Source organism: Ciconia boyciana, chromosome 2 (genome assembly GCF_034638445.1).
Source record: "Ciconia boyciana chromosome 2, ASM3463844v1, whole genome shotgun sequence".
NCBI lineage: Eukaryota > Metazoa > Chordata > Aves > Ciconiiformes > Ciconiidae > Ciconia > Ciconia boyciana.
Window position 1 is genome coordinate 46,508,268 of NC_132935.1, and position 27,046 is coordinate 46,535,313.

The following is a 27,046-nucleotide window of genomic DNA, read 5'->3' on the forward strand; positions in this document are numbered from 1 at the left end:
TGGAACAGGCTCCCCAGGGAAGTGGTCATGGCACCAAGCCTGTCAGAGTTCAAGGAGCGTCTGGATGATGCTCTCAGTGAGATGGTTTAGTTTTAGGTAGTCCTGCAAGGAGCAGGGAGTTGGACTTGATCCTTATGGGTCCTTCCAACTTGAGATATTCTATGATTCTATGATTCTAAGTCACTCAGGCGTATCTACTTTGTACTTCAGAGCACCAAAACACTGACAGCTCTGACCCCCTGAGCACCGTTTGGGTGCAGTGCAGCATAGTATGGTGCAGAGACATGGAGAAGCTCTCACTCAGATCTGGTGGCAGCACAGTCCCCCAGCACATCCCTGAGAAACACGGGTTTCTTCTTAGGAGGGTCAGTTAACCTGGTATAATGTGGCACTGATGCAAATGTATTGCTCCTGGCTCCAGAGTCATTACTACCATCTCTGTACTCCATACCTGTAGTGCCCATACACCCTTACCCCTCTGCCCTTCCCCTTTCCAACAATAAAGCCTTCTGGGCTGGCGTGAGAAAGAGCTAAATTTAAGATTCTGACAGCCTCAAGTACTGCAAAGAGGAGACTAGTGTAGGTGCCTAAGACAGATAGCTGTGTGGGAGGAGGTTAGGTAAATAAGTTCCAAATGAAATCCCACAAACTGCGGCTCAGGACTACTGAAGCATTGTTTTTGATTGCCACTTTATTACTGCCTTTATTGCCTCTCAAATAGATTGCAGAGAGCATGGCATGCCAAGAGAGAAGAATGAGCCCCCCTGTCCTAGTAAAATCATGGGTTTCTTCCAACTAGAAATCCTAACCCTGATCTCTTTTTATATAAATAAAAGTCAGAGCAGGTCTTGCACTGTAGCAATTTCTTACAATGTCATTTTAAAAGTGCTCTGCTGCAAACCTCTCTGCAAATGAAAACAATCCGTCTTCCCATGGCATCCTGCAGAGCGTGTAACTTTTCAGGCAAGGCGCGAGTGGGTGATGCTGAAATGAAGATGGAACAGGGTGACACAATACACCAGCACTTCATGAGATCTGTTTTCTGCATACTGACTCTTACTAATGAGAAAAAAGCTCCACAGTGCCTTAAACATCATGAAATTGCAGACAAGAACAACTAGCTGATGATGTCTGCCAACAGCGCTTCTTTTCTTTCTCTGGACCTCCACACTAAGCAGTGAGTGCTGGGCTTCAGTAACACATGTAACAGCGACTAATGACATGGAGGCACCCAACCAGCTCCCCAGCAAATCCGCCAACCTGCTGCTTTTAATGATAAAGTCCCGAGCGCACAGTGTAGGACAATAATGTTTTACGTTGCAAGATATTACTGTCATAAAGTTTCCAGGGTAAAAATACTTGAAAGGCTCTAAAAGGGGGGAGAGTCACAGAACAAACAGGTTTTGTGCTTGATTGAATCAGAGCTGGTATGCTGAGGTTCTAGCCAGTGCTAGCAAAAACAAAATGTTTTGTCTTAGTTTCAATAATATGGGCAAACCGGAAAGCTGTCAGCTTTCCCCCATAGCTATTCTGCTTTACCTTCCACTCACCTTCACCATCCATCATCATTTTAATGCAAGAGATTGAAACTATATGTAGTACTATAAAAGTTTCAACGTTACAAATAAAAAAAAAGCAATCGTATCTGTTCTATACATCTTATGCCACCACGGCACCCTGACATCACCGTGATGAGAAGCACTTTCAGCACACAAGCTGAACCAGCAAGCCCAGCCAACCTAACTATGTCAGCAACAACGCTTCACTATATAACTAACTCACTCACTCGCTGCTCCAGAAATCTGTATCATCACCACCAAAACGCAACCACTGCTGGACTGGAAGTCGTCAACTGATTCGTGTCTTGCTGCACAACGGTTACTGTGGGACATAATTATAGTCAAGGACTCTGCAACAAACCACTACTCTTAGGAAAAAGCATAGCGGCATCTTTAATGTCCACACAGAGCAGACGGGGACTGGGGCTTGACTAAGCACATTGGTAAGGCTGTGAGCCATGCCAAAAAGCTTCCTGGCACAGTGGTGGCAGAAAGTATGACAGTGAGTTGTGAGGAGCTGAATTCACACTTAGAGTATGGCCCGCTGGCACTGTGAGGCCATAGGTACAACTGTAATTTACGCTCACGTGGAAGGCCCTTTCCCTTCGCCAAACTGGTAACAGTATAAATAAGACTCAAGATCCAAGGCTTGAAAGAATGAACCATTGTTTTTCTTAAGGCCACATTTAAAAAAAAATAATAATAATCCCCCTATGTTTTTCTCCTGCGCTTTGCATGCTAGTCAGAATGCACTTTCCTGGGAAATGCATTATAATAATGGGCAATGTTTAGCATCACATTTGAAGTGAGCACATCCCAGTGATTAAAATCCAGGCAACAGAAATAAACACATCAGCAGGACATGCTGCACAGTACTGAATTGGGACTTCTTTGTTTTATGACTTTCTTGAACATTAAATACTGTGTGAGAAAAACATTGTTCAAACTTAACCATCTGTATTTGGTTTCTTTTGACTGCATTACAATCATCAGTAATCATTTTAAGCCTAAAATCAGAAAACCTGGTTGTACTTGTGGGAGACTAATTGTGGCAGTAAAAGGTGGCTTATGTAGCAATAGAATCATTTTATTTAATTTTTAAGTGAATTTATTAGAAACTTCTTGTTTTTAAATGGGGCTAGTCCATGTTAAAGTGGCACAGTCCATTATGTTAAGCTGAGAGAGAAACGGTTTCCCTGTAAACAGTTTTCTAGATATCAATAATTTTTTCCACACTCCAAAGTGGGAGGAAAGGTTTAAATCATTAAAATTTTCAAAACTAAAGAGTAAAGAAAAAAAAACCTGGAGGTCAAGGTCAACATTTTGCTTTCACAATTTCAAACCATATCTTTTCAATGCAACTTCTTAAAGATGCTATTAAGTTTAATTTTCTAAACAAAAAGTAATTTTGAATGAGAAAGCCATTCAGTTAGAAACCACCAAAACATTCTGACAGTTCCAAAACTTTATTTCCACAATAGTTTTCAAGTCAATATATTTGTGAAAGCCAACCCTTTCCCACAAACGGTCTCAATTTCTGTGAATCAGCATGTTCTGTCTTTGAACACTTTATTACCAGCATGACACAAAGGCTCCCACCTCACAAGACCTCTTCTCCAAAGGCCTGTTACTCTCGCACCCTCCCGGGAGCTGCCCCTGCAGCGAGCGCCTTGGGTTTAGGTTCTGCCCCTCATTGAAAGATGACATCCTGCTGCCCACTGTGGTTCTCGGCAGAAGTCTTCTGTCTCTGCAGAAGTCTTCTATCTCTCCAGCCAAATGCCAGAAGCTAACAGAGAGGAAGAACACAGGGTAAGAGAAACGCTGCACCTGCAAGCATCGCCTCATACCCACCTCTTGGTTAGAGCTCCAGATCCTTAGAAAGGTCACTTGGAGAAGATCAGCATGAAGAGGAAGAAGCTGGCCATCCCACCCACAGCTCCTTGAAATCTCACAGCCCCCTGTACAGAAGCACAATAGTAGCCATCAGGGCACCTGGTGGTATCACAATTATATTTTAATCAATCATCCACACTGAAAAGTATTCAAATGGTCTCACCCATCATTCGTCCCACCTCACTGGACAAAGTAACTCTGGCTTCCAGCTCATCCCCTGGGCCTTTTTGGCCAAGTCCCTGGTCACAAGATGTCTGTTACCCAGATATGTCACCTCAAGGCCCCCAGCCTTAGCCTCAGCACAGACCCCTCAGCAGTCCAACGTAGAGCATCCCAGGGATCCTCTCATTCTCCTGGTTCCTTGTTCCCTATACCAGAGTTAGCAGCTGCTCTCATTGCTCTTGAGCTCTACTCATGGATATCCCAGCCCAGGCACAGAGGCTGGAAAAAACTGCCTTAATCCAGAGTAAAACTTTCTGCTCCACACATTAGACCTACTTGGGTGCTGAACAAGTGACTAGCTGGGTGGACGTGCCAGCATCATTTTGCAGTCTTAGTAGCTTAACCAGTTGAGGCCATACACAGCAAAAGGCATGCAGGAGATACAGACATTTCTGTACCCAGATAGGATAAAATCAAAACTTAGTTTCTAAACTGCATGCAGAAACACTGCCCACACCATCCCACTCTGCCTTTCTCCAGCAGTGTCAGCATTAAGGGTTTTCTGTGTGTCTTGGGTGATTAAAGCCATCCAACCTTTGGCCTCGTGCCTTACAACTCCACCCAAGGCATGTTGTAATTCCCTAGAAATGCACTGTTTGTCATGTTTTATTGTTTAATTACACTCTGGCTTTATTTTATTGATACATATCTGTTTCTTGACTAGCTACATGTGGGGTTTTTTATGCCCCTGAAGGAAAGACTGGGAGCACAGATGCCCTGCAACTGTTGCTGTTACCAGAATTGCAGTGCTCAGCACCTGTCCCCTTGTATTTGCCTGCCCTGCAAAGAGGGAGAAGCATGGCCCTGCCAATTAACACAGTGCCAGCAGCAAAGACTACATTGTTCATATCTCAGACTGGACAATGTCATTGTGTCGCACTGTACATCCCCAGACTCCCAATTATGAGTTATCCTTTACAACACCTTGGTAATTCCTTAAATAAACAGAAGTGAGCATTGGTCAGTCATTCCCAGGTCTAGGAATGAAGTTTGCACTTTCTAGTGCAAACAGGTCTTAGGATGGAGGAAAAGCAAAGCAGCCTGATGCAGCTTCATTTCTCAAGGTTTGGCCTAGCTGAGCACACACAGCAATCTGTGGTAGTACTAGACAGGCTGACAAGGTAGCATCCAGTAGGAGGATAATTATTTCCACATTGAGAGTCCCAAGGTCATTACTCATATAAATTCCCATGGAAGTTAGCTGAGCAAAAGTTTGAAGAATTCCCCCAAAAATATGAAAGTATCATAAGGGTATTTACAGTAAATTGCAAAATATAATCAAAATTGGATGGTATGCTCTAGAATCACTCTCATTCTTACTAGCCATCCTGATCTTATTCCTGTCTTTATTTTCCTCTAGTTTGATCAGTTGCAGGAAATATAAGTCTTACCTCGCTGAGAAATTCTTTCAAATAGGAAACTGCATATTTAGAAGTGCATAAGGAAGGAGGAATAACAACCACTCTCTGTAAACATCCCTTACCTCCTTTCCTTTTGCCCTTTCAGAGAAGGGAATTTGCCATTTGGAGCCAGCAATGTATTTTTGTGGCCTGCTTCTGGGTCCCAGTTGATCAGTATTTCCCAAAACACAGCACTGCTGTTTGAGAGTTGCATGTTAGGCATCTAGAGTTCAACAATAACAGAATTCTTTCTGTTTTGGCAGAGCTTGTCTCAGTTTGGAAACTTTCAGCCTGAGTTTGATGTCACTTACAGCAGTCAATATACTCATCCAAAAGAATAATGCTAAGTAAATAGAGTTACTGCAACTTCTGCTAAGGCAACGGACATCTGTATGTGTTTCCAAAACTTTTGGTAGTTCGGAGGTAACAAACAAATGATACAGATTTCATTAAATCTATATGCATGTATATATATTATACATATTTATTTAGTTTAACTGATGGAAACTATTAAATTTGTGCAACAGTCAGATCTCAAACACAGGGAAGGCCAATTGTCCTCATCATTTCTGCCAGAGCCTATAGAATCTATGCTGACATTAAGGAAATAATAATAATTATTATTATAATAATAACCACCTAGTCCTTTTGGCTAAGAGAAATCCTTTTGAGTGTGAAATTGCCAACCAAGAACCAGAATACTTTTGCAAGTCTGCAGAAAGAGAGGCTGAAACAATAACTGACAGGGTGTCTCTCCTATGTTAATTGTTAACTCAAAGGAGTGCCCCAGGACATTGAAAATGCCCATGTTGTTAACTATTTATTGCACAGGAAGGAGGGGGAGATGTGACCCTCCCTCTTCAAATCCCAGAAAGCATGGGAATGAGCAAAGAAAGCTAAGGTAACTGTTGATAAAATTCTGGCTAATATGCATGACATTACATGACTATATCCCTCTGTTCTCCTCCCAAGAGAACATTACCTCTGCTTTTCACTTTGCATCTTCTTTCTCTTTGATCCCTAATAAAAATTAACATTGACATACTCTGTCTTTAAACTAATGATTTGCACATGAAGTGTCATTTGCTACAAATTGATTTTTAGAGTTAGTTTGTAACATCTAACATAAAACGTAATTAACCACCACCCCATACCATTACACGTCAAAAAACCTAAGGATGTTTGCCCATTTGATGATCACGGACAACTCTACACGCTAATAGATATTGAAATGGCTCTGTAAGTATTGTGAGCTGCTCACTAGACTGTTTTCCTAACAGCCTGATGTTTCTTGGTAGTTATGGTATGACACATCAATCATGACACTTTTTAAGTACAGCCAACTTACGGAGTCTGTGAATCCCACAGCTGCAAGGGCCTGGAGAAGCAATTTGCAAAGACACTTCAAAAACCTTGATTTTTGAGGGGAAAAGTTTCATTTAAACATTTTGATGCTTTTATCACCCTTTGACCCTGCTTTTTTTAAATTGGATTGGCTTCCTATGAAATCAGTCAATACTTAAGTAAATGAACATCTATTTACTTAGCCTGTTACAAATAACAAGAAATCTATCCTGTATTTAAGCAAAGTCAGGGATGGTTCCTGTTTAGTTGTCTGTCCCCTTCCTATTCATTCCTAAAATTTCTTTATCTTTTTGACTAGCTGTAAGCTAAAGTTTGCATAGACCTGCCTGCAACTATTTCAAGGTCTCTTCCCTGAACAGTAACAGCTTACGTAAAGTCTAGCATTGAATAACATAATCACAGCTGGTTTTCCTCCCTAAATTGATTATTTTGCATTTATTAACATAGAATTTCATCTGCCACTTTCAGTCATTAAGTGTTATGATCTTTCTCTACTGCCCTGCAAAGGACTTTCCTGCTTGAATAAGCCAACCTTGTCCTTCATCCTCTCATAAATACACCGATAGGCCCAGGTACACAGACTAACCTAGTAAGACCCTAGTGGAAAAATCCCTTTACTCTGCAAACTTAAATTTTTACTTCTCACATCCTTCTCAGAAGGGAACTTTCCCACTAACTGAACAACACCATAATTTTATAACAGGAATGGTGATGGCAGTGGATCATGTTTCTCAGAGAGGCAGCACACAGAATCCAAAAAATCGGTAGAATGGTGAAGCAGGGCTACAAAACCAGAATGGCAATCTTTCGCAATACATATCCCTGTGCCTCCTCACCTAATCTTCATTACTTAGCTTCTAACAGTCTGCCTGCCACAAAGTCAGACTCTCTAAACTGGTAACACAAAGAGCCACTTTCCATCCCTCTACTAGTAACAGATAGGACACATACTCCAGTTAACAACTTGGCAATTCCATATTGCTGTCATTTAAACTCCTGGGTAAGCAGCATCTGTCCTCAGAATTTTGTAAAAATTATGTTATATTCAGCCTAAAACTATCCTGACTCAATTTGAATATATTTCCTTGCCTCACATCCTGCAAAAAAATGTTGTAGCAGCTGTAAGCTCCTCCATACTGAATATCCGTACAATGCTATCACATTTCTTTCATATACTGATTCTACAGATATATCAGTAGAGTTTCAACTTCTAATATGCTTGAAATAGAACAGTTAATTTATTTACTGTTATGTCTTTCGCAGCCTTCTTCAGAATCTTCTGGGCATACCTTACTATGGTTTGACATGCATCTTGTGAAAGTTTATTCTCTTTTGTATGTTCCTTATTTGGAATGACTTCCACATTTTCGGTTATGTATTTTTATTTCTTTTATTCTTTTTTAGTCTGTTTAGAAACTACTTTCCAGAGAGCAAATACACACTACCTATCAAAAAGACCCTAAAACCACCCCTTATACTTCATGGCACTTCAAGAAATTTAAAATTTTGGCTGTTTTCATTTCCTTTCAGAGAGGCTTCCTCAGTTTTACCTAACACCTCTGTGTCTCTTCCACTCCCACAAGAAAGTTGAGTTTCAGTACATGGTGATCGCTACTGCACTGACTCTTTGGTAGTTGCCTTTTGGGCCATGTCTGGCACAGTAACTCAGGCCTAAATCACAAGCTGTTTCTCTTCTTGTTTGTTCTTTGGTCAGTGTGACCAAATGACTCTAAAATGTCATTTATGGTGTCCAAAAAAAAAAAAAAAGAGGTTCTGTCTTATATGCCTATATGATGTTTATGCCACCTATACAGAAACAAAGTTTTTCATTATTATTGTGATTTTTTTACTCTCTCTTAGCATAGCATGTTCATTGTTAGTTGCCCAACCAAGTGATCAATATTGTAACCACAACATTGTAATACTCCTTCTAATTGGCATCCACAGGCATACTGTGATACAGTTAATTTATTTAGTTTGTTTGAATCTGAATTTTAGTGTATCACACCACTTCTCCACCAGCAAAGCTATCCTGTTATTCCTGTACGTTTTCTATTCTAATATTATAGCAGCTTTTGTTCTTCTACCTATTGGCATACCTATTGGCGTACTTATATTAATATATCATTTCTGAGCTTCTAAGTATGCCCAGCACAAACAGGGTGCTTCCAGAGGGCTGAATATATTTAGGGCAATTCTTTGTGGCCGATGATGGCTGGTGTGCCAGCTCTGCCTACATTCCATAGAAGTGGGAGAAGCCAGGTCTTCTGCAGCCATCGCAGTGGCACCAGCTAGGATGATGCTAGGTGCTCCCCATCTGGAAGGGAAGACTTAATTTCACAAGCAAAATCCCTTACTAACATCACTGCCGTCATTCAGGAGATCCATTATTCCTGCTTCCTGAACTGACGGTGCAAGAGGAGAAAGTATGAAGTCTTTGGTTTCCGCCCAGCAAGGCATGCCCCCGAATTTGACGTCAGGACCCAGACAGTTTAAAGAAAAGGGAGGGAGAGAGCCTTCCTCTCCTACCCTACAACCTAAGCAAAGTCTCTCAACCCTGCAAACTAGCACATTTTAACAAGTTTTAACAATTAAAAGTTATTAACATGGTTGTTTTTCCTGAAGAGAGCCTACCTTTTCAGTTAAGAATGAAATACAGGAAAAACCCATAGAGTTTAAACATTTATCATTCTTGTCAAGACACAACCCATTTTTAATAAGGCCTATTTGACAGAAAAGCCAAGCAGTGTTGGTAACTTAAAAAGGAGCAACAAGTCCCTTCTTCCTTATTGCTTTTCTGTGGCACAACCCAGAAATTCAACAGAAACCACCATCTCCATTTGGACCAGCCTCCTGATCACACACGCTATAACTACTGGTTGATTTACAGCACATACCTTTTAGAAAGATATCTTGTTTTAAAGACTTCCTTATGGATAGTCCACTATATACCTTAGCAATTTTTCAATAATTACTTACCTTTGCTTAACTTATTTTTCAGTTTATTCCCAGGTTAAAACTGATTAGCTTTAAATGTCTAGTATTTAGATTTTGTAAACCCCCTTTGCCAAAGTAAAGAACCCTGAAGTATCACCTACTTTTGCTCAGATACATACTTAAAAAATTGAGATCAAGCCATCTTTACCCTTTTTTTTTCTGCACAGACCGAGTTATGATGCTCTCCTGCTGTTGCATTGAGGAAAAGAAGTGAGAAGCTAAAAGGAACCAAAGCAGAGTCAAAGTGGGAGTGAAGATGAATGGTGACGATGCCAGTGCTGATTTTCTCTTGCTTCCCTGAGGCAACTACTGTCCCAGTGTCCCATGATGCTGTGAGATGTGGAACACAACCAAACCCTCCAGCCACTTCAGTAAGTCCTCCAGGTATCAAAGCCAAAAACGTCATGGGTGTGTCAACTTCGTTAGCGATGATTCAAACAATCACACAATAGAAGAGTTTTGCATGGCTCAGCAAAAGATTATTCAAAGACTTAAATCAAAATCAAAGACATGCACATTTTTGTTTTACTGTTAACTGTTTGGCTATTAATAATTGCTGATATGATTCCACAAGTGAATGTAGCACTTTAAAAAAAAAAAAAAAACAAAAAAACAGGATAAGACCTGTTCTTTACAATGAAACATAATTTTAGCAAAACACCTGCAAAACAGACATGCTTCTGCATTCAAGGAAACTAGTAAGGAACCTGGCAACTTAACAGAGCAGATTCTGGATACAAAAACAAACACAGGATCTCATTTCCCCCAGTCCTACAACACACGTATTATGTGTACATGTGAATAGGACATCTCCACTCCAAAGTCCATCATTTGACTAAAGGCGGCACCTTTCAGCTGCTGAGGCAACACACAAGCCAATCAATAGTAGACATTTTTGAACCTGTCTATCAAGAAAGTCACAAATACACTCCTATGCCTCCTTCTTTGGGCTCTGAAAGGAGGGTACTGACTTTGCAGTCTCCCTTTACTGCTCTGACCATCATGCAAGTAGCTTGATGAGAAGGAAGAAACTTCAGGAATAAAGCAAATTCAAAGAGAAGTTCTGGAGGGCCTGACTGATGATAAAGATTTTGGCTTACAAGTTCAGATTGTAACCAGACAAACAAGCACAGTGATTATAGCTGCACTTCTCTAACAGACACCACGCACTCGATACGGCATAACCAAGAGCTGATTCCAGGAGACCACCTGTTGAAGCCACTAAGGATTTTCTCCAAAGTAAGGACTAAATAGAAACTGCTGACCCAAGGTGCAAAAAAAAGAATATGAACTTAAACGAAGTAGGAACTGATGACTATAAAATATGTGGATTTGGAAAAAAAAAAGTAAAAAAAAAAAAAAAAGTGGCAGAATGCATTTGGAAGTATAAGCAAAAGGCAGAGAAATGGCAGAAGTGTACCACAATAAATGAAATATGCTTAAGCATGTTCCCAGTAGCAAAATAGAAAGTGTTCTTCTTTTTCTATCAGTCATGCTACAGCAACCAACAAATCAAAGCAGATTAAAAGTCATATAAGATCTGCACTGATTTATTTCTTTGATTTGTTGTTTTTTAGAAAATAGTCATCCACAGATAAACCCAAATCAAGTCTGCTATTGCTCTTCATCAGCAGGAGGGCAGACTGTAAGATTGGGAGCTTTTCAGATGTTATTTCCCTGCAATGCCGGTGGTCTTAGGGTCCTGGCCTTTTTAGACTCTTTGCGCAAGCCAGACCAGCGTAACAGAGACTGAGAAGAATTAACACCATTACAATGGTAAGAGTCCAGAGCACTATTAGTAACACCTAAGGAAATGGATCTTATTTCCAAGTTACATTACATTGAAATATAAGAATGTTTCATGGCAATGTGTAGACTCAGTTTAAACAAAAATCATCAGTCACCATAAAGCATATTGTTGTTTTCAAAAACTATAGACTGGATAAAAAAATAACATGTAAGAACATGGAATTTAGCTAAGCGAGAAAACATAACCAGGGCTTCTGAAAACCCTCTTTAAGACCAACATTTAATTTACAGAGCACAGAGATACTATATCTATCTGTTAATTATCTGCTCATGAAAGCTTAATTCTGCTTGACTTCAGCGTATGCAATTCCCACCAACAACAATGGAGAGCTGTGAGCATATATTGAGACAACAGACAGCATTGTAAATACAATGTTGATGCAAATACTCAGCTTTCTAATAATTTCCCCCCTCAAGATACTAAGTTTTATGGAATTCTTTAATTACCTATATTCATTGTTGGATACATGGCAGATTTTAAGGATGGTAAAAATATAAAGCTAAGGAAATTAAATTCTTGAGCATAAACCATGTGTGCCAAGGCTGTAAGAATGATATAAAAGATAACCATTATATACCAATGCCTTACAATATCACCATCACTTCAGGGCTGTTGTTTGCTTTCTAAGTATATACCTCTTTCTAACAGTACATGCAAGTTGTGCTGAAGCAGCACTGCTTATCTTGTTATGTGCACTGTGTGACTCTAAAACTGTCATTTTATCCTGATTAAAATGCAACATAAGAAAAATTTATTTTCACACTCGGCACTCCTAGACCTAAGATGATGTGCACTGAAATACAGATGTGCCTTATTACTTCTACATGCACTGATCTCTTAGAACAAAGATGAAAGAATACTGAAATTATATCTCAAATTCCTGGCATCCTAAACTGCAACTTCCTTCTCTGCACTGTACAGGTTTATGTTTTAGGCAGCTGGGACTCTGACTTTTCTATTTCAATTCATGCAAATTGCATATTTTCACAAGATTTATCTCAAGGTCTTAGATGAAGATTTGATAAAACATCAGTGATTTGATTTTATTAATTATTCACCAGTATTTTAACGAAATTTCATTTGGTGATTACTGATAGAAACTAATAATCTGACATTTCTCTCATTTATGCAGTAGTTCAAAATCAAACACCAGCTCATTAATAATAACCAAAATTTACCTCATGCTCATGTTTTCAAAGGCTATTTAGAGGACATTTCATATGGCCCAAAGAGATATGTTTGGTTTTCCCACCTTGTTCAGAGGGCATCAGTAATTGATCCATATTTGGGGTTAGACCACTCAGAAATGTACCAGCAAGCCTTCTCAGAATTTTTCTGCTATCCTACATAATCCTATCCTACATTATCTCCTTATCCTACATAAACATCCTAATCATGATATATTACATCTAAAAGCTAGACAATACTGAATTATTTTCTGCCCAACAAGCAAAAAATAGATGACAGACTAATAGTTAGGACACTCTTAAGTCCTCTCTAAATCTATGCCTGTTTTAAACACAGATTTCCATTGTCAAACTGCTGATCATTTTTTATGTCTGTGGAAAGTTTCTGTCCATCCAGTGCATGGAGAGTCCAGACAACCAACATAAAATAGAAAGTAGTGAATTCCACTGTAGAAGCTGGGAGAATAAAAATTGCATATCGAATTGCTACCGCCCAAAAAACATTGCCGGATCTGGATCTGTGTATGCTACTTGCTCCAAATAAGGTAGTTTCTTCAAAAGGGAGGTTAAGGAGGTTAAGCAGCAAATGCACAAAGAAAGTTGATATAGGAATCCTCTGGTCTTACTGCTCACTGCACCATCAGTACCAGAGAAATGGCTTCACAACAGTCACATCAGGAATATGAATGAATGATCTCTGTGCAGTCACTAGAAGTGAGACTAACCACAAAAGTACCAGCATAATAAGACAGACTCAGTGAAAAGCTTTATTTTCATCATTTTCCTCAAAAGATTTGGGCTCTTTGGAAGTTCCTTGGGTTTTGCTCCTTTTAAACGCAAAGAAAAACATGCATCTCTTAGAAGTGCCTGTTTCTCTGACAATGAGAAACCACTGAATTCAGATAACTTCAAATAGGCTATTCTCAATTTCTTCCCCCAAAGAAATAAGAATACCTTGAAAAGGAAACAGCTATTTGGAACTAGTGATCACCTGCATCTAAGCAGGTATTATGATCTACTAATTTAGACAAATATACACAGTGTTACTCTTAAAATGTCCTCCCATCACCTCGTCTTCCCCACTGACTAGTCTAATTATTTCTTGGTCAGATGGCTACTACTAGACTCCAGTCCCACAGGGGATGGGACCGTCTTTGACCTTTTCATTCAGTCAGTGTTTACAGCACAGAAAATACACTACAAATAATAATTAAAATTTCATTAAAATAATCTTCTATACTCCTAAACTACCTCAAGGAGAAAACTACTACAAATATCGAAATTCAGCATCAGACAAATGACATGCTTTCTTGTTCACACACAAAGGTTCACTAGCTCTCTAAAGAAAATGTATCTGACAGAGGTGCTAACCACCACAAACGTGGCAGAGTCTGCCAAAGTCCTTGCAGAAGACAGGAAAGCGAGAAGCTCCCAGTTCTGATTTCCATAGTCTAACTTCCTCCTCCCCACTCTTCCTGATACCTGGGGCTTGTTTTTTTCCTGGATTACAGTTGGTGAGGCACAGCAGATCTCCATGAGCTGCCCTGCTCCCTGCAGCTGGGTAGCAGCCCCGTGACTCCTTGGTGGGCTGTTACAGAGCTCACCCAAGGACCGAGGTCTCCCGGGCAGCTTGCTCCTGCCAGTTCTCCAGACAGGCTGCTAAGGCCAGGAGGGCAGACCACACAGGCTGCTGCAAGCACTGCCACAGCAAACGTCGCCACTCTTGCAACACACTAGATTCCCATGCCTGGGGAGCTGCTGGAGTAAACAGTCCATCGCTTTTCATCCTTAGACCCTACACCTCAGCAAAACATTTATACATAAAGAAGTGACACTTTTACACACATTGCTATGCTGCAAAGCAACACATTAAAGACTCGTTCAATCAGAGATTTACTTCGAAGTAGGTTAAAGTTTCAAGCATTTTAATTTTTTTCTGGAAAGATGAAAACTCAGAAAACAAAGAAGACACCAAAGAGAAAAACATCCATAAAAATACACACAAAGACCTTTTCATCCAACCAGAATCTTGCAGTAATTATTTCAATACTGATTGAAATACTTCACTGGATATTGGGACTTGGTGTGAGTACACAGTTGGTCCACTAAGCTTGTCCACCTAAAATAAGCTTTAATTTGTGAAAAATTTGGCCTTTAGGATAAATACTCTAAAAAGCCCTGGTTATTTTGCAGCCTCAAAATAAATTAGCTCTTCATCCTTGAACATCTTGGGTGAGCTGAAGGCAAGCCTCTTATTTGTTTTTCACTCCTGGCATTTATAAGAGGAGACAAAAATCAAAATACTGATGTTACTTAACAATTCATGGTTTTACTTATCATAGACTTTAAAGTATCTTATATTTGCTATATGAGCTTTTTCATTCTTATATATTTGTCTTATCATACACCACACATCATTTCATGGCTACAACAGCACATGGAATCCACAAGTACCATAAACCATTGCTCTTTGTCTGCAAACTGATGTGTGCCAACTACAGCATATAAGATAATGAAACACTTCACATATTATTGGCAAAGTATATGAGCTGTTAAATATGGGACCTCACAGTCTTACAGCCAAACACCTGGCAAAGTTCAAATGAATTCCACAGGTTTGGTAAAAGCTCATTTTTCGTCACTTATTCCGTGTCTACTCAGAAGCATTTTGGTCGCATAAAAGTCAAATATTTATAGTTCAGTGCCTGGGGAAGAGCATCTTTCCCATCAGCCTCCCCAAATGAAAAGCAACCCAAAAGGCATCGCTTAACATTCTGCCAAAATAAGCCTTCTTTGGAGGCTGAAAATGTTTGGCAAGACCGCCATCCCACAACCAGCATTTTCTCTCCTGTTTTTGCCCAGTCACTGAACTCAACTTGGATCAGCAGAACCATCGTGAAAAAGGTCTTTCTAAACACCTTCTGTTCAAGGCAAAACAGGAAGCTCTGTCATAAGTGAACCTGCTCATCGCTTCCTCTCTTCAGCCTGAGAAGTTCAGACAGCCTGGATGAGTCACAGAGAACTTAAAGATGACTTCTGGGATATTCAGCCAAATAAATCCCAGATTTCAAAAGTCTTGAAGCCTAACCATCTGTATGAGCATCTCTTCAATGAGGCTGTTTCTCTAACTTCAGAATGAACGTTACAAGGCCCCTTCTATATATGGACAGCCTGCTCTGCAGGATCAAGTGGTGTGAAATTCCCATTTGACTTCGAAAAGTCTGGTGAGTGCTCAACACAGCTTTTGTTTGCTAAATGCATACTAACATATGTGAAGAGCATTCTTTTTCCAAACCAAACATTTCCAAGTCTACGGTATATTTTGCTGCACAGGTATTCTTACTCATAGCCTACTGTCACCTTGAAAGCAACACGCGTGCCCGTGCTGGCAGAAAAAAATTCTAAGAGATCTCAGCTCATCGGCCATTACAGTTGCTTGTAATGCTATCCTGGGAATCCTCTTTTCATAGTTTTATGATTTTAAGACATAACCTTGTACAGCATAATGCAACCTGTCAAAACTAGTATCACAAAGTCTCTTGGAGATGAGACACTAATGGATAGGAGATGCATAGAACTGAATGGATCCATAGCAATCCAATGAACTCAATGCTCCTGTCTAATTTACTTGAGCTCTGTAGGAGGATAACAACCAGCACACTCTTGGGGGTTATTTAAAGGCCTACTAACAGACTGAAAACATATAGCTGAGAAGTATCCAGTCCAAAACCAGGAAAGTCAAGCAAGGATAAAGGCATTCAGAACCTCTTGCATCCGGGACATTGCACGATAACCAAAGTTACTCCCATCTGACAGCTGTTCAGTAGCCTACACAAAATTAAATGGTGGTTTCAGTGCAGTTAGTAGACAGACGTTTACATTATAGATGGAACTACGTGGCAAGCTCAGCAGAGAAGCCAAGCAGTTTTGCTAGGTTAACACACCAGCGATAACAGAAGAAAGCTTCCAAGTCCTATACTGCTCCCCCCTACTTGCCATTCATGGGGTCAGTGCAGGTCGCAGCCAAGAAGCCGTGCTGGAACTGCTTACACTTCTGCTATCTGCTCTGTTTGCAAATACAGGAGTCCAGACAATACAGCATTTCACGCAGATGCTAAATTAGCAATGGTAGGCAATTTTTAAGTAATACAAACCTCTCCCTCAAAAAAAACCCAACCACACATGGCAATTGCTTATATTCCTTTAGCCCCTAAACAATTTTATATTGCAAATTGGCTTTGAAATATGAATAATCCCAAATCACAGTGGCCTTGGCCTCCTTGAGAGCCAGTCTTGAAGTGTGGACTAACTGCTCTTGACTTTTTCCCCGATGAACGCACACAGCCAGACGGCTGTTACAGCATGGGGCTGTGTTCTTCAGATGATTTTGCTCCCAAAAACCATGCATGCAGTCAATGCAACCGTTCTTTTAAGGAGAATACTCGATGAGGGAAAACCAAAACACGCAAGGTTCAAAAGGGCAACACAGTCAATTGCTACTGAAATTCAACATCCAAACTACTTGCTCTAATCTATTTGAGGGCTGCTTGTTGTCGGTTTTTCTTAAAGAAAGATCATTTGAGAACCCCTGTAATGAACAGAGCACTCGGTTTCAGTCACTGGCATCTACCCCTCTCTCACCAGGAGATGACCCCTGTGCTGGTAGCTCTGCGCGCCCTGAAGAAGCCTGATGAACCCCGCCCAGGGCCAGGGCCCTGAGTGCTTGAATTTAGTGGCCTTGCCCAGCTTCCCTAGGGGCCACTCCCAACCCTACCCGTGGCCCAGGAGCCCCATTTCACCACAGCTCGAGGCCATTAGTCCCCGTCACAGTCTCCAGACCCGCCACAGCCCTGCCCTGCCTGGCCGTGGGCCCCGCCAAGCCGTTAGGCGGGTGGCGCAGCCTGGCCTCGGCCTGGCCACCCCAGGGCTGTATCTGACCCTGGCTTCCCTCACCGGCTCGACCCCGATCCCCACCCGCGGGCTGGCCCCGTCCCCACGGCCCGGCCGCTGGCCCGGACCCACTCCGAAGGACTGAAACTTGACAAGTTGCCTCCTCCGGAAAACACCGCGGGACAACGCAGCCCCCTGCGCCGCTTCCCGGGGCGGAAAGGCGGCACCGCCAGCTCCAGGCTCGGCACCAGCGGCGGGGAGGGCGCTCCCCGGGCGGGCACGCAGCGGCCGAGGGGCAGCCGCGGCCCCGCCGAGCCGAGCCGAGCCGAGCCGAGCCGAGCCGAGCCGAGCCGAGCCGAGCCGAGCCGAGCCGAGCCGAGCCGCCACCGCCGCGCCGCCGCCCGGCCGCCGCGCCCGCCGCCGCCGCCGCCAAGCCGTTGGGCAGGGCGGCATCTAGCGGCCGCTGCCGGCGCCGCCGCTCCCGCAGGCAGGGGGCCCGCCCGGCGCCGCCGCGGGCGGCCCGGCGGCAGCTCCGGGCCGCGGCGGGGGACGGGGCCGAGGCGCCGGGAGGCGGCGGGCGGGCGGGGAGGGGGGGGGAGCAGGTGGCGCCTTTCTGCCCCGTCGGCTGGTGTCGCTCGGTGGGCTCCCGGGTGGCGCGGGCGGCCTCTGAGCCGCGGGTGCGATCTGCCTCCTGTGGGGTCATAATTCACCACAAACTGTAACTTCGCCCTTTTAACTAAAAACGACCCAGCTACGGCGGCGGCGTTCCGCAAGGTGCCTTCTCCGAGCTGTGACTGAACGGCGGCCTGAGGCTTGCCGCTGCCTGCCTGAGCGGTCACTCCACGTACCCTCCTCGCAGGCACCCCTGCAATCACCAAATAATGCTGTTAACCCCCTAACAGAGATCTCTCCTTTTCCTGGTAAGCCAATCAAATGTTATAGGACATAATGTGTGTGTAACACGAAATTACAGCTGTTTAGCGACCATGCAAGAAACTTCTGGGTCGACTGCTACGCCGTGGCTTTGGCAAGAAGCGAGGCGGGTGCGTAACAGGGCTTGCGGCACCGGGATGGAAAGCCGGGCCAGAAAGGAGACACAGTGCATCCCCGCACGCTGCAGAGAGGGGCGGCTGCAAAACACAGGCAGCCACGCTGGAGATGAGACCAGGTGCAGGATCCGAAATCCATGCTCTCGAGAAGAAACGGCACGTAACACTTAACGACATCAAATGGTCATGATCCAAGTTTGAAATCTCATCTGAAGGACCAGCATCTCTAGTAATCCAGTTCCCGTTATGAGCACACCAGGGCAGTGGTTCAAGGATGACTCGGAGGGAAGGCTGCCATTTCCTGACTCACCATCCCCACTTCCTGTAGCCTGGCCTTCCACGTCTCCATCCCCATTACCAGCTCCTGAAGTGAACCCTCTTATCGTGTGAACTGCGATGAAGTCACAGGCCCCCACAGACTGTGTCTATACATACTCTCCCTCCTTCATGTTTTTGTCTGGAAATTTGTTGCTCATACCGTTCATACGAACATTTTTCTCACTAAGATCCAAGTAAAATTATTCATAAAATGATTCAGGGTTGCCAGTAACTGTGTGGATTGTGAGAGTTTATGAAGTTGTTTTGTACCTATGGATGCTGTGAGGCTATGAAAAGGCTTCCTATTAGGTTTTATTCATAAAAAGTTGAAAACTCACCTGACAGTGCTCTTTCTGTCAAAAATGCAAGTAGAATGAACACAGAAGTGTTTAGTAAAAATAACTCCTGTTAACAACAGCAGAATTGAGATAGGGATGCTACTCCCAAATGATAAAAAAGTATTCCTCACTATCTCAGTGATACGGTGCATGCTTCATCTGCCTCCTCCAAAAGAACGGAAGAACAGACCTAAACAAGAACATACACTGAGACATTTCACAGTGAGAGGTCACAATCTTTTAGCTATAATCTTAACCAATTAGCTCTGTCTTAGTCTGTTCAGGCAAACCTAATTAACAACTTCAAACAGCATTTCGCAAAATGCTACCTCTAAGCTTAAAATGTATAAATCACTAGGGAAAACTGCACATAGCCCCTGATCTGCTATGTTTATTTCTGCGGAGACCTTTCACGCAGCTCTACTCAAGTTCACTCAAGTGTACAAAACTCTAATGAAGGAGGTGGAATTCACTCAGGTGGCACCTCACCCCAGTGAGGCTGTGAGCTTGCCTTGGGTAGCCTTGAGGAGGTGTATTCTGGGCCCACTTGGGCTGGACCTCCATAGTCATGAGCAAGCAAAGGGACACAGAAGGCAGACATTCTGACCACACCTGCAGTGCCAAGCAATGGAAATTCAGAGCCCTCTGCCTTAAAAGTAAAAACAGGAGCACTCAAAAGCCTGGCACAAGTCTGGAAAACTACTTTGTAACAAGGAAGAGCAAGGAGAGACCAAACGTGAGTAATTTTCTATGCCAATATCCAGGCTCTGAAGTACAGCAAACAAAATTTCCTGAATCTCTGCGAACAAAAGAATTCCCATGCAAAGCAATGAGGAAGAGGCATTCAGTAGCAAGGATGAAGAAAGAATGCCTAACAAAAAAGAGAAGAGAAGAGAAGAGAAGAGAAGAGAAGAGAAGAGAAGAGAAGAGAAGAGAAGAGAAGAGAAGAGAAGAGAAAGGGGAAAGGGGAAAGGAAAGGAAAGGAAAGGGGAAAGGGGAAAGGGGAAAGGGGAAAGGGGAAAGGGGAAAGGGGAAAGGGGAAGGGAAGGGAAGGGAAGGGAAGGGAAGGGAAGGGAAGGGAAGGGAAGGGAAGGGAAGGGAAGGGAAGGAAAAGGGAAGGAAAAGGGAAGGAAAAGGGAAGGAAAAGGGAAGGAAAAGGGAAGGAAAAGGAAAAGGAAAAGGAAAAGGAAAGGGGAAGGAAAAGGAAGCAGAAATATGGAGATAAAATAACACAGTGAAATTAATTGGGGAAAAATGCTGTTAATACAACTGCATTCCTACTAATACACAACTAATAGGAAAAAAAAGATGCCGCATGAGAGAGAAACAGCAAATGCTCACAGTATCAAAGAGGAAGTGGCCACAAATGAGCTATGAACTGATGGGGCATTAAGGTATCTGGCCTGCAGCAGTTTTAGCTCCCCAGTCCATGCACCTATCTTAACAATATCCCAACTCCATGCCATGGGAAACCTTAGTGAGCACCAACCTTACACAATAATTTGGTCTCACAAGAAGAAAATGCAGGCGCAGAGGCCCAAAGGGCCCTACAGAGCCTTTTGACCTGGCCTCCATCTATGCCGGTAGCTTGCTTTTCAGGGAAAGTGCCTTACTGTATGCAGATGCAGCCATAGGTCTGCCTCCTCTTGAGGTGCTCTCTAAACTCTTCTTCTGGCTCTCATTGCTGAGGTCACCCCCCTGGAGATCTCCCTAGTGGCGCTTGCAGCTTTATTTTCCATCCCACACACTGGAAGGACCCCATTTTCAACATTTACTGTGGATCTCTTCTTTATTTTCTTTGGTCTTCCATCTCTGTTGCCACCAACATGCAAACAATTTAAGGAGAATTCTTTCTGGCTGAAGGAAGCAACATAACGAAACAGGGAATAATAGATACAAAATGAGGGTCTGTGGCTGAGAAGGGTTCCATGTTGGGCAGACGTAAAAACAACAGCAGCAAACAAATACAAAATCAATTAACCCATACCAGAGAAATTACCGAGGACTACATGAGAACCAAGATGCAGAGGTACAAAGCTCAGCCTGTCCTGAGAAAGCCAGAGAGGCTGTTGACAAGTTAGTTTATCATTCTGTGTCCCGCCAACCTCCTATTACAGCATCCAGCAACCATCAGCCCACCCAAGTCCTACTGTCAAAAGAGCTGTATGTTCTCACTGACAAATGTAAAGAGTTGTGGAAAAATACGTCCAAACCCCAAAGCCTCACACACAGCACCTTACGGTTTTTGACTGTTATAAAACCACCCTGAGTAATTTCCAAAATCATGGCCAGACCCTAATGAATAATTTTTCAAAACAATGTTGTGGATGTTTCTGTTAACATGTTGAGTGTATAATTTTAATTTCTTCGTTTGGAGTTACTCTGTGCTAATAGGCATTATGTTCCTTTCAAGAGACAGCAGAGAACAATGGGGCTGCACTCAGTCAGGGGGCATCTTCTGGAAGGAGGAGGAAATTGTGCTTTTCCAAGAGCAATTGAGCAACTTTTTGGGGAAAAAGTTTCTGGAGTGCAGAGCAAGTCAGACAGAGTGGAGAAATGCACACGGAGGAGGAGCTTGCAGCACAAGCAGAGACAGGAGAGCTCTGAGAGAGGCAGAGGAGACATACACAACCAAGGGCCCAAGCTGATGTAAATACTTCTCCCAGGATGCTGAGAGGGGATTGTGAAGAATTCCTTACAGTGCAGGAAGCCACTGAAAATTGTGGGCTGAGAAAAAGACCAGAACATAAGGACACATTGAGTAATGGGGGAGAAGGCAGAAATGGGTTAAAAGCCTTTCATTTCCATTGTCTCCAAGTTTCTTCTTCTGAAAAAATTCATTGTTCTAGCTTATCTTCTAATGAAATCATGTTCTCTTTGGCAGCATATATACTAAAATTTGAATGATACAGAAAAGATTAGCATGGCACCTGCACAAGTTGGTTTGGGGGTGGTAGGAAGGCTCCACAGTACAGGAAAAATACTGACATACTGGAGCAAGTCCAGCAGCGGGCCACCAGGCTGGTCAGGGGGCTGGAGCACAGGCATATGAGGAGAGGCTCAGAGAGATGAGTCCATTCATCTTGGAGAAGAGGAGGCTCAGAGGAGACCTGACTGCTGAAACTACCTGACCTCAGGGTACAGAGAAGACAGAGCCAGACTCTTCTTGTAGGTACACAGTGATAGGCAATGGACACAAGTTGAAGCATGGGAAATACTGATTAAATATAAGAAAAATATTTTACCAGGAAGGTGGTCAAATACTGGAAAAGAGGATATGGGCTCTCCATCTTTGGAGGTGTCAAGGGCTTGACTGGGCATGGCCCTGAAGTACCTGATCTAGTTAGACCTCCTCGGAGCATGGAGTTGGACCAGATGACCTCCAGAGGACCTTTCCAACCTAAATTCTTCTCTGATTCTGTGAAACTCAGCTTTCTAGGTTCAAAGAGCTGATGTTTTTAGATGTTCTTCACCTTACAGACAAGGTGCAAGAAAGATCTCTGTCAGAGATCCAACCTACCCAGGCTGATTAAAGAAAGGTCATGGCATTTTTGTGAATAATGTTTATGTTCTATACTGTTGTTGGCATTTCAGATAAATATTACTCCTTCTTATTTGTGTGTCCTTCAAGACATTGCTATCTTGGGCACTTGATTCACCAAGCTATTTTAAATCCCTTCTGTCTGTTTTACCTCTGTGCCCTGCTCTCAACCCATAACTTGCATCAACACTAATCCCTATCCTATTGTTAACCCCCTGAGGATTAAAAAGGTTTCTACAGGTAGTAGTCTGTATGTTTGTAGGGTAATGAAGCTCAAGATACACATATTTTGTTTCCCCCTTTTTTTTTTCCTAAAAAGAAATGTATATCCTCATCCAATGTGTAGCCTGTCTTCTAAATTAGAAATGGTAGTTCCAAAACTATTGGGTTCCTTACCTGCATATGCGTTCATACACACACTCACACACACACATAAATGTTCACGTCTATATATATACACACGTACCAGACATATCAAGTCTTGTGCATTTATTGTTTTCCATCTCATGCTTTCACAGAAACCCATACCTTCGGCATTTGCAACGCAGTGACTCAGCAGTGGTCCCATCCTTTGCTGTGCTGACCAGATGTACCCAGTGTATCTCAGGAAGGCTTCCAGGCTGCATTCTCCTTGAGAGCACTTATACAGGACTACAGTGCCTCCTGCACAGGTGCAGTCTTCACAGCCCTCCCTGTTGCATGGGTGGCTTTGCTCTCTATGCCAGGAACAGCCCTATCACACTAGAAATGCTTCTTTCCTGCGTATCAAAGCTGACAAAATGTCAGAGGACATGTGAATCACACAACTTGCCATGCCTTCCCTTAGTGCTAGCTTTTGTGTCTACTTTACAAGTAAGAGATTAATATTGAGAAGAAAAGAAGTCAGGAGTCTGAAGTTCTCCTTTTAGATTTGCCACAGACTCACTTTCCGATCGTCAGTAGGCTACTTCATATACACATCCAAGCTCCACCATATACAAGAGGGGTGATTACAGCAACATCACAGCAGAAGCCGTGGGACTTCTAGAGTGCAAATATAAACTGCACAAAAATATAAATTCTTGCAAATATAAACTGCACAAAAATATAAATTCTTTTCTGTAACCCCTTCAAAATAAAATATGCAGAAACTGGTAATTCCTCACAGTTTCTCTGCTGGCATGCAGTAAGGAGTGGCCTCAGTGGCAGAACGCTGAGTCTTTGCACACAATCTATGATCTCAGACAAGCAAGATTCACCAGCTTAATGAGATACTGCTAGTTAGTCAACCACTTCATTGCTTTGGCCCCTCAGAACTGTGCTAGGCATTGATTACAATCACATAGTGTAAGTTATTCTGGTTTGTTCAGTACCTCAAGTAAGCAGCAGTAACTCCTCATGTGTTTGAACTCTGACGCTGGCATTCCCACGCCATACCATGTTAGACATTCAGACAACTGTGCTGATCACATATTTCCTCTTACTTTAATAGGCCTTTCAGGAATGAACAAGCATTCCCTTGTATACTACTATGGTTCCCATCACTTGATGGTCACACTTAATTAACCACTAGTTTAGTAGAGAGCTGGTTACACTTCATTTCATTAAGTGATTTCATGATCACCAGAGGTACACTGACAGCTCTGTTAGCTGAAGCTATGTGAAAAGGGGCAACAGAGACAACAGTAACATTTTGCAGCACTTCCTCATCAGTGATTTTCCAGGCGCTACTCTTGCAGAGTACAGCTAGTTACATTTCCATTCCCCTTTAGCTTTTTGGCTCAAGGCTATCTCAGCCTTGAGGTAAGGTAGACCATATCCTATTGCTAGTACCTTTAGCAATTTTGGTCCCTGTGTCCTTAAAGTCATCATTTTCATGTAAAGTAGATACTAAGAATTTCTTCATCTGTCTTCCGTCCTTTAGGCTTTTCTGTTCATGGTCAGCAAATAAATGTGATTAAAGGACAACATCCCACTTTAAAATGTAAGCAAGAATCAACTGGAAAAAAACAAAATGTTAAAAGGTTCTACAGAATGATAAACCAGGCAGTTTAAAAACACTAGGCAATTAACTCTAAAGTATGTAAGTATCACATGACAGGAAAAACACCATCAATGTTATATACATCAGCATAAGCACATAGACATTACAGGATACCTGTAAAACCATACATTAAAGCTGCATACCACAAAAACTTTCTCACAATAGTTTATGCTCATTCATAGGGATATGTAATGCACAGATGGTTTAAAGTTTCTAATGTGAAAGCACTTTTTCTAATTGAATGGGGGGAATTTTGCACGGCTGTACTTCAAACCTAGGTCTAATTTCAGTCTGCCTGTGTTTTAAGCCATATTTCAGCTTAAGAGAGAAAGATGTGTTAGGAAAACACCATCATAAAGGAAGGTGAGATGAAAGAGGTATAGATGCATAGCACAAACCAAATATAATGCAAATTACTTGAATTTTGTTGTGAAGCCTTTTATCTCTGTCACAAAGATTTGTGTTCAGAAATTGTGAAAAGTCATAAACAAACCATATTTCATATAAAAATAGCATCTTTTCTCTAACTATCTAGTTTTTAGTTCCAATCATATGAAGAAATAGCAGAACATTTACCATTCACTATAAGCAGACAAGGAGAAAAACAAAAGTATCTTGTGCCAAAGACTCAAATGATATGACTACTTGTTACTGCCATTCCTTAGAGACCTGTTCTATATAAGGATCATGAGAATCACATATTAATGAAAAGCTTCCTACAAATTTCATCTGTTTTCACTTTCCTATATGTATTATGCTATTATGGTTTGTGATGAGACGGATTTGTCACTGGAGTCCGGAATACAAGGGAGCCACTTGTTTCAGGAAGTCCTGGGAGGAATTCTGTTTCGTGTGTCCTCACAAACACACACATATATTACAAAAAAATTAATCTAGCAATGGAACTAGATAATAAGGTATGGAAAAATGCAGCATGCCATCCCCCACCCAGCTCACAACACAGTTACGAGAAGTTCCATGTAAATTGTGTGAACTTTTCCTTAGAAATTACATGTTACTGACAGGGGGAGGAAAAACCAATCCAACACTGCTTTTTACAACTGGCCTGCACAAAATATTATTATAAATAGTTTATATTCCAATAATATCTTTCACACATGTACTCTTCACAGTAACTATGGTGGATCCATATCACTGTTCCAACCTTAAAGGCAGAGTAAATGATATGCCAAGCATTTAAGTGACCTGTTCAAAGTTGTGTAACGAGTTACAGATATCCTGGCTGTCTCCAGCCCTCATACTCTGCAAAGTACACCCCAACTACAGTTTGTACCAAGTCATTTAGCCACAGATACTGTAAGCAAAAAGAAATTACATTACTCAGGTCTGAGAAGGGTGATACTTTGTGTACTCAATAAATCAAGGAAAAGGAAATCAGCAACAGGCTTTGAACCAAAAATGTAAATTCATGGCAAGGGTATTCAGATTTGGTTATCAAGAGAAGAAGAGATTCTCACTGCCTTAAGGGGAAATCACTACAGGTTTCTAGATTAGATCTCTTGTTCTGCTAGCACACAAACCCTGATTCCCTCGAGAAAAACTTCCCATTTTTCAGGTAAGTGAGGCATAGTTCAATAGTGACAATGACCTTACTAGTGTACTAATGAACAAAAGAATACTAACTGTAACAGGATCTAAATAAACATCCACCTCCATGTCTCTTGGATGGATGATTTGCAAAGCATTTCTCACTCTGCATATGACATATTTTAACTGACTATTTAAAGAGCCTTTCTCCTGTACCTTCATAAGTTTCTGGGCTGCCAGCTATTTGCACTGGCTGGACACTTAAGTTTTAAGGTGCTATGCATTCTCTGTGGTGCTACAAAAGCAACATTATTGATAATAAAGACAAGATCCAGCAGGGAAAACAGGAGAAAATCCAACAAATCTTTGATTCATAGGAGACTCGAAGCTTCATGATTCAAATACCAGAAATTCACTTTCAGGAATTTTGGCAAGTTTTTATAACCAGTAGATTATTACTAGTTTTCCTTGGTATTCATTATAACAACATTAATAGTGGCGGATTCCTTTGTACATGTTTGGTTTTAATATCCAAATCTGTGGGAATCCCTCTGGTATTTAACAGAACAAAATTAAACATCAATTACAAAGTCATAGAAGGAAACCTTAAAGCATCTTTATCCAAAAAAATGTTCACATTAATTTATTAACAAACAACACTTTCCAAGGTTTCAAACATTGTATGACTCCAAAATCATGAAGAATTATTTAATTTGTGCTCAGTTTGTAAATATGCTGCTATATACACAAAAACTACTGCCACAATTTTTATCCTGTTGCTTCCCCGTTATTAGAATTTGCCCCATACCTCACTGCACAGGAATTTAACTAAAAATGTTACAGTATCAGGTGGAAGGAGAGAAAGAGAGCCTATTCTAGGAGTTGCAGAAATTGAAAGAAATGTAG

The 27,046-nt window shown here is 41.9% G+C and overlaps 1 protein-coding gene and 1 non-coding gene across 2 annotated transcripts in view; one reads left to right on the forward strand and one right to left on the reverse strand.

The window, feature by feature from the left end:
• Nucleotides 1–3,024: 3,024 nt before the first annotated feature.
• Nucleotides 3,025–27,046, reverse strand: part of LOC140647665 (chloride channel protein C-like) — a 104,128-nt gene continuing 80,106 nt past the window's right edge. Inside the window, exon 17 of the mRNA XM_072852515.1 lies at nt 3,025–3,345. Coding sequence (XP_072708616.1) covers nt 3,320–3,345 — 26 coding nt within the window. The 3' untranslated portion in view covers nt 3,025–3,319. The remainder of the gene's footprint in view (nt 3,346–27,046) is intronic.
• On the forward strand, nt 21,897–21,967 carry LOC140648699 (U6 spliceosomal RNA). Its single transcript, XR_012041312.1, has one exon. It is a non-coding gene; the product is annotated as a U6 spliceosomal RNA (small nuclear RNA).